At 49.5% G+C, this 10,524-nt stretch overlaps 1 protein-coding gene across 1 annotated transcript in view; it reads left to right on the top strand.

Moving 5' to 3' along the window:
- The first annotated feature begins 4,039 nt into the window (after positions 1–4,039).
- Positions 4,040–10,524, top strand: part of MEGF6 (multiple EGF-like-domains 6) — a 154,381-nt gene continuing 147,896 nt past the window's right edge. The window contains exon 1 of the mRNA XM_006871784.1: positions 4,040–4,128. Coding sequence (XP_006871846.1) covers positions 4,040–4,128 — 89 coding nt within the window. The remainder of the gene's footprint in view (positions 4,129–10,524) is intronic.

The following is a 10,524-nucleotide window of genomic DNA, read 5'->3' as shown; positions in this document are numbered from 1 at the left end:
GGTGGTGGTGGGAGGGGTGGGCAGAGCCCGGCAACAGGGAGACAGATGTCCCTACATACTGAGCTTAGTCAGCGCTAGACCTGAGGTTCTGCAGTTCAGAGCAGACTCACAGCGCTTCAGTGTCCCTGGGCAGCTGGCTGTGAGAAAGGCTCTTCTTTGAAATGGCCTAGTTGGTCCAGGAGGGACCCTGGCTCAAGTCCAGTCATGCAAGCAGCTCTCTGAGAAGGCCCTGGGGCCTGGGATAACCTTACTTCTAACCCTCTGATCAATCCCCCAACCCTCTCCCATCTCGGGAAACCCCATTACTTACTCATGGAAGGAATCGAGAATGGAATTAGGTAGTCTCTAAGTGGGGCCTCCTCTTTGGGGCCTCAGGGTCTCCACACTCCACGCGCCCCACCTCTCATGCCGTAGGTGTGGTAGGGAAGGCAGGGGAAGGGATGGGGGGGGGGAAGCTTTGTGCCTGGTTCAACACACCTACTTTGGCAGGTGATTGTCTTATCACATGGTAGAGGGACCTGAAGGTCAGAGAGTGATTTGCTTGGGCAACAGCATCTCAGACCAGGAAGGTGCCCACCCTGGTACGTCTCTGTTGCCCCTGGCCAGGAGGACACCTTAACCAAAGGAACTGGGTGGGTCCTAATGGGGCCTTAAAGAGACTGAGAAGGGACAAGGTACGGTCAGATGGCTTCCCACTTGTGTGAGGCCAGCTGCCCCCCAGGCTCCTTCTTGTCCATCTGTCTTCATGTGCAAACCCTTGTGTGTGTGTCCTTGAAGCTAACTGGATGCCCTCGAGGGATGCTTTCCTTGTGCCCCCGACCCACGGCTCTGTTCCATGAGCCCAGCCGGCCTGCGAACAGATGGTCCGACAGCTGGGATTGCTTCCCCCTCTGATGGGCTGGGCTCCCTTAGTAGTGTGGGAACTGCCTCTCCGTCCCCAGACGGGAAGCAGGCCCCACTGCAAGACACAGAGGTCTCGACTGCTCCATTTTACCAGTGGTCCTCACACACTTTAGTCTTGGTTTTTGTTTTTAACGTTTTATTGTGAATTATGTGATAGTTTACATGGGAGAACATTAGTTTTACATTCATTCTATTGTATATCATTTCATTGCCATGGTTACAATCCCCTCCATGCATCATCAACCAACCAAAGGGTATACCCTACAAGCCTGCTCCGTGGTCATCAGCATACAGTCCCTCTCCCTCTCTGGGTCTAAAGTCCCCAGCTGCTCCATCTCTCCACGTCATCATCTCTGCCTCCATCTCTGGCGTCACTGCTTCTCTGGGTAGGGTTCTGCTCTCTGCTTTTCTCCCTTGATGGTCCCAGGGACCTCTGCTCCTAGACACACTTTAGTCTTGTATCTGTCAGACTCCTCCAGGGATCAATTAAGTTTCTCTTTATCCCCTCCTCGGCTGACTGCCCTCTGTCCAACGCACCACCGTCCCTTCTGCTCTTCCACATGGAAAAGCTGCCACAGTTGTCTGTCTGAGGGGCCAGAGCTTTAACACAGAGTGCTGCCTGAGCCTGGGCCCAGAGCCATTTTCTCTGAGAACCTCAAGTGCCTGGGAAGCTGGCTGTCATGCGGGCAGGACGCTGGCTCCCTGAGACCCATGTTGACCATGCTTGGGGTCAGCAGTGGCTCTGTGGGCACTCCTCAGAGATGTGGAGCTCAGACCACTGCCACAAAGGTGCCTCAGAGGGCTGGGACAGGAGAATGAGGCTGAATGACTATTCCAGATGGGCTTCTGTGTGAGCCATAGGAGGGTGGGCGGGAGGTTGGGATGGGTACCCTCAGTGTTACAAACTCACTTGATAGAAACAGCTGATGTTGAAGAGGTCTGAGGATGGGGTAGGAAGGAAAAGGAGGGGATCATAGGACAACACCAGCCCCACCCAGGTTTCCTGACAAACCCTGATATTCTCAAGTTTTCCCCCACCCCATGCTCACTGACCCAACCGCTGCCCAGGCTGCCCAAAGCACAGGGAACGCTGCCTTCAGCATCATCCTCCCAGGCCCTGATGCTGGCATTTGTGTGCTGGGCTGCACCAGCCCCGAGAGCTGAGACATTTTACAAACCAGCCTTGTGCCAAGTTCCTGACAGGAAAGATCTCATTTCAAGTACGCAAGAGCCCTGGAGGTGCAGAGCGGGCCAGGCCCCAGACTGGACTGTCTGCTCCAACCTATGTTGGCTACCATTGTACCTCTGCCTGCTCCAGGCCACCTCTACCCTCAGAGGAGGGAGGGGTCCTGTCACCACGGCCCCCAGAGCATAGGGCTGCTGGCCACTGTTTCCTGTAAGAGAGTAGAGTCGGCTCTGGTCCTAGGTCTCACGGTGGATTATTACACTGCAAGGCATAGGTGTAGATAAAATCATTGGAACAAGAATGATGTGTCACTGAAAACAGTTGGTTTGGGTCAGATTTCAGTTTGCAAATGATTTTTTTTTCCCTTGGGAGGACAGACAGTGGGTTCTGTGAGTAACACTGCCTGGTCCGGCCTCATCTTCACAACCATTGTACCAGCTAACACCCGTGGGGTTGCCAGGAGCCCTGCCCTGTCCTGCTGGCTCACTGGGCCTCACACCAACCTGCTCAAGGCAGCACCATTCTCCCCTCCACTTTATAGATGAGAAAAGCAGAGCATGAACAGTGAAGGTCTTTGCTGATTTTGCCATATGTTGGAACTCGGGGCTCATTAAACCAGATGTGGACCCACCACCACCGTTCTGGGGTTGAGGTCACATGGTTTACATTTAATAGTGGGTGAGGATCCTTATATGAGAACCCCATCCCCTTCTGCCTGACATGGGTCTGGGCTTGGTCTTGAGTGGGCGAAGCTGTTCTTGAGTTCTAGCTGACAAGATATACACATCCTTTTTTTTTTTTTTTTTTACTGTTACTGAGTATCACTGAGTCAGTTCCCATCCCCCAAGGAGGAGTGGCTGGTGGGTTTAAACTGCTGATCTTGTGGTTAGAAGCCCCACGCTTGTCCCAGAGCACTACACCAGGACTTGGAGATTGTAAGAGAATCTGTGTTCCAATTCTCAATGTTAAGTGTGTCTGCCAGCAGGAGAGACCGGAAACAAACGGGTCTCTCCAAGGACTTGGGTTTGGGGAGACAGTGTTTACAAAGGAGTGAGGGGTGAAGGTGGGAAATGACACGGGGGCACCATTTCTATTCCAGGGCTAAGGGCAAGAAGAGGTGGTTCACAGGACCCAGAGAGAAAGGGCTGCACCTGGAACTGAGGGTTCTGGGGCTGTGTCTGGGGGTGCAGGGAGAGAATGGGGGTACATATGCCAGATGTTCTCTCCTCCCACCCTCTAGTCTCCTTCTGGGCTTCCCATTGCCCACACCTCAGAAACCAGAGGGCTGAGATGTGTGTGGTATTTGTATGTTTCTCTCTGTGTGTGTTGTGGAATCCATAAAGGTCATCTCTCCCCTGGGGGGGAGCACAGAGCAGGGTGGGACAGGAGAGACCACCCAGCCACCCACTTGGTGCTGTAGGGTGGGTGGAGGCAGGGACTCAGCACCACAGGCCAGGACTCAGATTGAGGAGGGGCCCATCCTGGTTATGGGAACCCCCTAAACCAGGTGTCTTCTGTGTTCTCAACTCAGAAACCTCGGCCCAAGGACTTGAAGTTGATGCTTGTGGCCCCTGGAAAGGTCAGGCCTCAAGCCGCCTTCTGCTGGCCTTCCTGGGTGCCACTGAGAAAGAGAACTGCTGGGTCTTTGGGGGGGGTCTTTACTTCTCCTTAACAGGTGACCTTGAGTAGACCCTCCCAGGAGACACCCCAGAAATTCACTGTCTCTTCCCTGGAAGTCCTCCTCCACCTCTCTGTGGGGCCAGAAGAAGCAACACCAACCAGCCAACCAGCCTGGGGGTCTGTTCACAGCCAGCCAACCCAGGCTGGAGGGCCAGGCGTGATGCTCCAGGGGCTGTGGAGGCAGGTCACATCCAGCTATTCCTGGCAGACCCCAGACCCCACCTGCAGCAGGTGGCCTCTGCTCTGCTTCTTCAGGGCCTTCGATCCACGATGAGCACCGGCTCAGGCTCCTGGACAATCCCCATGGCAGTGGAACAGCCTCTATTCTGGAACGGGGTGTTTGGGAGCCAAATGGGCAGGTGTGCTGAGTGTAAACAGGTGGGCTTGACCATGATGAGCAGTGGAGTGGGCATGAATGGGATGGGCTTGTGTGGGGCAAGTGTTCAAGATCAGTAGGGCTGGAGTGGGATGGATCTGTATTGGTCGGTGTGAACAGGCAGGTGTGAGCAGGGGGAGGCAGAGAGGGGTGTGTGTGTAGGGCAGGTGTGAGCAGGGCAGGCGTGTGCAGGGTGTGTGTGTGAGGGCAGGTGTGTACAGGGCAAGCGTGTGCAGTGTGTGTGTGCAAGGGCAGGTGTGAGCAGGGCAAGTGTGTGCAGGGTGTGTGTGTGTGAGGACAGGTGTGTGCAGGACACGGGCCATCACAGCCTCGAGAGGTCGGGCATGATCCTGGGATGCCAGTGAAGCCCGTGGATGCTGTCTCTCTATGTTTGGGCCTTAGAATTCCTCCATGAGGCAGGGTGCTGAGGGCCAGCTTTCAATAGGGACTGAAGCTTCCGGCCCAGCATGAGCCAGAGGAAAAGAGAAACAGTAGCTTCCATTCGGAGAGCGTCTCCTGTAGGCAGGTGGGGAACCTGGGCTAGGGTCTAAAGGATATGTCCAGGGTGAGGGGTTTGGGCATGAGGGGTTGTAATAAGGTTGACAAGGGATAGATACAGGGGCTGTTGGGCCATAGGAAGTGTCACCTGGCAGAGCTGGGACCAAGGACACCTGCTGCACCCCAGGGAGGCAGGTGGGAGCAGGGCCTTGCCTCGCCCTCTGTGCCGGAGAGATTTCTGTATGCGGACAAGCGAGGCCCACTGCGCTTCAAGGTTCTGTGGAAGCCGGAACCTTCCCGAAGCTTCCCTCCAACACAACTGGCTTAGGAGCTGAGTGTCTGCTTCCAGAATTTGCCTCCAAAGAGACCATCCTGGTCCCTCAATCAGGGCAGGCCTGGGCAGGTCTCCCTGGCCTGTCTCTGGAATGTTCCTCCTGTTGATCTGTCTCCAGCAGGCAGCAGCCTTCACAAACAGGCTCCTCTTGACTCACCTGCTCTGAGGCTGCGGTCATCGTCTGCAGTTGGGTGCCCCCCTTGCCTGGCTTGTGCAATAATCCAGGGCTGGCAAGGTCACAGTGGGTAGGAAACCATCAGGTGAAGTGGGTGGAGCAGGATCGGTTTATTCCGGTTTCACAATCTCATCTCCTGCTTCATGAGAATGGAACACTCATTGTCCAAATACTCACTGTGGGGTCAAGGATGCTGAGAAGTGGGGACTGGCTGCCTCTCTTCCCAACCCCTACCGCGGCCCCTCCTCCGTGCTCCCTGGGTGCTAATTTCTCCCACACCCGTTCTGCTCTGGCTTGTCCCTTTCCCTGGTACCAACCCCCGCTCCCCTGCGTGCCCCGGCACGACTAGACTTGGGGGCGTCTCTGAAGTGGGTAGGGCTGAGGGGGATTGAATGTAGCCGTGGGGTCAGATGGACTTGGGGCCCCATCCTGGGGTGTGCTGAGCTGGGCACTGTCCTTTGATGGCCCTCACCTCCTTGTCTGTTTAGTGACTCCTGCATTGCAGGGGTCTTGGGAGGGTGAGAAATCAGGCCGCTAGGACAAAACTACCGCAAGTGGGGGCTTGAAAGGCAGAAATGTATTTTCTCATAGTTCTGAAGGCTAAAACTCCAAGTTCAGGGTGTGGTTTCAGGGTGGGTCCTTGGTCAATTTTACTGTGACTTTGTCAGTCTGTCTTGTTGAGGATCTTCTACTTTTTTAAGATTTCTAACTCTTCATTGAAAATAACTAAAAAAAAAACAAAAACAAAAAACAAAAAAACCCCTTTACGTTGATGTTGTATTTTAAAAAAGGGCTCTCTCTCTCTCTCTCTCTCTCTCTCTCTCTCTCTCTCTCTCTATATATATATATATATATATATATATATATATATATAGTATATGTGGTTGGTGCATAAATTTGAATAATAGTGGTATTAACTGGGCTTCCCTGTAGGCGCATGGATATTATCCTATCACAGCATTGTACCTCATGACTGATCTGGATATGTTCTTTTTGACAATGAATGCAACACCATTCCTCTTCAATTTGTCATTTCCAGCATAGTAAACTATATGGTCTTCAGATTCAAAATGGCCAATACCAGTCCATTTCAGCCCACTAATGCCTAAGGTATTGATGTTTATGTGTTCCATTTCATTTTTGACAACTTCCAATTTTCCCAGATTCATATTTCGTACATTCCATGTTCCGATTTTCAATGGATGTTTACAGCTGTTTCTCTTCATTTTGCGTTGTGACCCATCAGCAAATGAAGGTCCCACAGGCGTTTCTCCCACAGCTTTACTCCATTCGCGTCATCACGGGCAATTCTACTCTGAGGAGGCAGCTCTTCCCCAGTCGCATTTTGAGTGCCTTCCAACCTGAGGGGCTCATTTTCCAGGACTGTATCTGACAGTGTTTCTCTGCTATTCATAAGGTTTTCAGTGACTAAATATTTGGAAGTAGTTTGTTACTCCTTCTTCCTAGTCTGTCTTCGTCTGGAAGCTCATCTGAAACCTGTCCACCATGGGTGACCCTGCTGGTATTTAAAATACCAGTGGCATAGCTTTCAGAATCACAGCAACTTGCAAGCAACCACAGTACACAGAGTCACTGTACCAAAAAGGAATAGTTAATGTGTTCAACTGGCTCAAGAGGTAGCATATGATTAAGGGTCAATGATCCTGAAGGAGGAAGTCCAAGGTGCCTTGAAGGAACTGGCAAATAACAAGGCAGGAATTGATGGAATAAAAATTGAAATCTTTCAAGAAAGTGAGGCAGCACAGGAGGCACTCATTCATCTCTGCCAAGAAATTTGGAAGACAACTATCTAGCCGACTGATTGGAAGAGATCCGTATTTGTGCCCATTCCAAAGAGAGGTGACTCAATGAAATGCAGAAATCATTGGACAATCTCTTTGATATCCCATGCGAGTAAAGTTTTACTAAAGGTAATACAGAAACAGCTGCAAGCATACATTGACAGAGAACTTCCACAGGTTCAAGCAGGATTCAGAAGAGACCGTGGAATGAAGGATATCATTGCTGATGTGCAATGGATCTTGGCTGAAAGCAGAGAATATCAGAAAGATGTTTACCTGTGCTTTATTGACTATGCAAAGGCTTTCGATTGTGTGGATCATGACAAGCTATGGACAACATTGCGAAGTATGAGTATTCCAGAACGCTTAATTGTGCTCATGAGGAATCTGTACCTGGACCAAGAGACAGTTGTTCAAACAGAACATGGGAACGCTGAATGGTTTAAAATTAAGAAAAGTGTACGACAAGGTTGTATTCTTCCACCTCTATGCTGAGCAAATAATCTGAGAAGCTGGATTATATGAAGAAAACCATGGCATCTGGATTGGAGGAAGACTCATTAACTACCTGCAATATGCAGATGACACAACCTTGCTTCCTGAAAGGGAAGAGGCCTTAAAACATTTATCAATGAAGATCAAAGAGTACAGCCTTTGGTATGGATTACATCTCAATGTAAAGAAAACAAAAATCCTCACCACTCGACCAATAAATAACATTCTTATCAATGGAGAAAAGATTGAAGTTGTCAAGGACTTCATTCTTCTTGGATCAATTATAAACACTTACGGAAGCAGCTGTCAAGAAATAAAACTATGTATTGCATTAGCCAAATCTGCCGCGCAAGACCTTTTTAAGTGTTGAAGAGCAAAGATGTCAACTGGAGGACTAAGGTGTGCCTGACCCAAACTATGGTGTTTTTAATAAGCTCATATGCATGTGAAAGCTGCACAGTGAATAAGGAAGACCGTAGAAGAATTGATGCTTTTGAGTTATGGTGTTGGAGGAGAATATTGAAAGTGCCATGGACTGCCAAAAGAACCAATAGATCTGTTTTGGAAGACGTTCAGCCAGAGTGCTTCTTAGAGGCCAAGATGGCCAAACTTCGTCTCTCCTACTTCAGACATATTGTCAGGAGGGAGCAGTCTCTGGAGAAGGATATCATGTTTGGTAAGGTGGAGGGTCAGAGAAAAAGAGGAAGACCCCCAAAGAGATGGATTGGCCAGTGGCAGCATCGATGGACTCAAGCGTGACAACAGTAGTGAGGTTGGCCCAGGATCGGGCAGTGTTTTGTTCTGCTGTGTATAAGGTCGCTATGAGGCGGTACCGACTTAGTGGCACCTAACAACAACAACAACAACATATGTATATGTATGCTGTTGTTGTTGTTAAGTGCCATCGAGTTGATTCTGACCCATAGCGACCCTGGTTTAGTGTTTCTGAGGAGCAGCTGGTGAGCTTGAACCGCCGATCCTGCAATTCGAACGGCTTTACAGTCTGGCGCATTAACACTCAGCGTCACACCAGGACTCCATGTATACGTATACATACGTATAATTTACATTTTTATTGTGAATTGAGTGATAGTTTACATGGGAGAACGTCAGCTTTACAGTCATCCTATTGTATTTTGTTTCATTGCCATGACTTCAATCCCCTCCATGCCTCATCATTCAACAGCATTTGCTTCTATTCCCTCTGTTGTTGTTGTTGTTTAATATACACCAAAGCAGGGACATATAATCATTCAAACAACCAAAGGGCATACCCTGCAAGCCTGCTCCATGACCACCAGTACACAGCCCCTCTCCCTCCCTGAGTCCAGAGTCCCCACCCGCTCCATCTCTCTACATCGTCGTCTCTGCCTCCATCTCTGGCGTTGCTGCTTCTCTGGATAGGATCCCACACTCCGCTCTTCTCCCTTAATGGTCCCAGGGTCCTCCACTCCTGGGCTGCAAGATCAACCACTCCCCTCCTTTTGTTACCAAACATCTACCTTTACATTTGCAACCATCGCAATCAGTGAGGGTCTTCCACTTTTTCAATGACTCCACAGTTCAGCTTCTGTTGTTATTAGGTAGCTTCAAGTTGGTTCCGAAACACTGCAAGTCCTGCACCATCCTCAAATCATTGTTAAGCTTAAGCCCATTGCTGCTGCCACTGTGCCAATCCATCTCTTTGGGGGTCTTGTTTTATTTTTGCGGATCCTTCACTTTACCTAGCATGTTGTCCTGATAAGTATGAGAGACAAAGTCTGGTCATCCTGGCTTCTAAGGAGCACTCTGACTGTACTTCTTCCAACACTGATTGGTTTGTTCTTTTGGCAGTCCATAATACTTTTTTTTCCCTTCTTTTTAATGTTTTATTGTGAATTATGTGACAGTTTATGTGGGAGAACATTAGCCTTACATTCATCCTGTCGTATATCATTTCACTGCCATGGTTACAATCCCCTCCATGCATCATCAACCAACCAAAAGGTATATATATACACTGCAAACCTGCCCCCCAGTCATCAGCACACAACCCCTCTCTCTCTCTGGGTCTAGAGTCCCCAGCTACTCCATCTCTCCAGGTCATCATCTCTGCCTCCATCTCTGGCGTCACCCTTTCTCTGGGTAGGATCCCGCTCTCCGCTCTTCTCCTTTGATGGTCCCAGGGACTTCTGCTCCTGGACTGCAAAGTCAGTCACTCCCCTCCTTTCATGATACTTTTAATATTCTCCTCCAGCCCCATAACTCAAATGAATCAGTTCTTCTACGGTCTTACTAATTCACTGTCAACTTTGACATGCATATGAAGTTATAGAAAATACCATGGTTTGGGTCAAGCTTTAGTAGCTGGCAATGCTGGGAGTTCTCGGTGTGTAGATGCATCTGCCTCCACAGCCTGAGGCTGTCTGTCCTCCCCCTGTGTCTCTGTGTCTATGCTCCCCTTATCATAACTCAGAGTTCACCACAGCCATGGACTCCTTTATGAGGATGACACAGGACTGGGCAGGGTTTCCTTCTGTTGTCTGTGAGTCTGAGTGGACTTGGTGTTTGCTGGCAGTAGAGTACTCAGAAGTGTTAATGTTTAGAACTTACTGGTCTGGCTTCAGTGGGCTGATCTCAATCCACTGATTGTATGATGGACAGTGAATACAGTACATTGTGTTAGATTAAATCCACAGTTGACATCAAGTTGGCTCCAACTCCTAATGACATTATGGATAGAAAAATGAAACACTGCCTGATCCTGAGCCGTGTTTGCCATTGTTGGTATGTTTGAGCCCATTACTATGACCATTGTGTCAACCCATCGTATGAAGGGTGTCCCTCAGTTTTGCTTTGCCAAAGATGATGTCCTTTTCTAGTGATTGTTGTTGTTCTGTGCCATTGCATCATGGGTGGAAAAGTGACAGAGTAGAACTGCCCCATAGAGTTTTGTTTTTTTAAGTTTTTATTGTGAATAGAGTGATAGTTTACATGGGAGAACATCGGTTTTACAGTCATTGTTTCATTGCAATGACTACAGTCCCCTCCATGCATCATTATTCAACAGTATTTGCTTCTATTTTCTTTTTTTTT

The sequence above is a fragment of the Chrysochloris asiatica genome, unplaced genomic scaffold (genome assembly GCF_000296735.1).
Source record: "Chrysochloris asiatica unplaced genomic scaffold, ChrAsi1.0 scaffold00173, whole genome shotgun sequence".
NCBI classification, from domain to species: Eukaryota; Metazoa; Chordata; class Mammalia; order Afrosoricida; family Chrysochloridae; genus Chrysochloris; species Chrysochloris asiatica.
The sequence above is the reverse complement of the archived record's forward strand: the minus strand, read 5'-3'. Positions and strand labels throughout refer to the sequence as shown.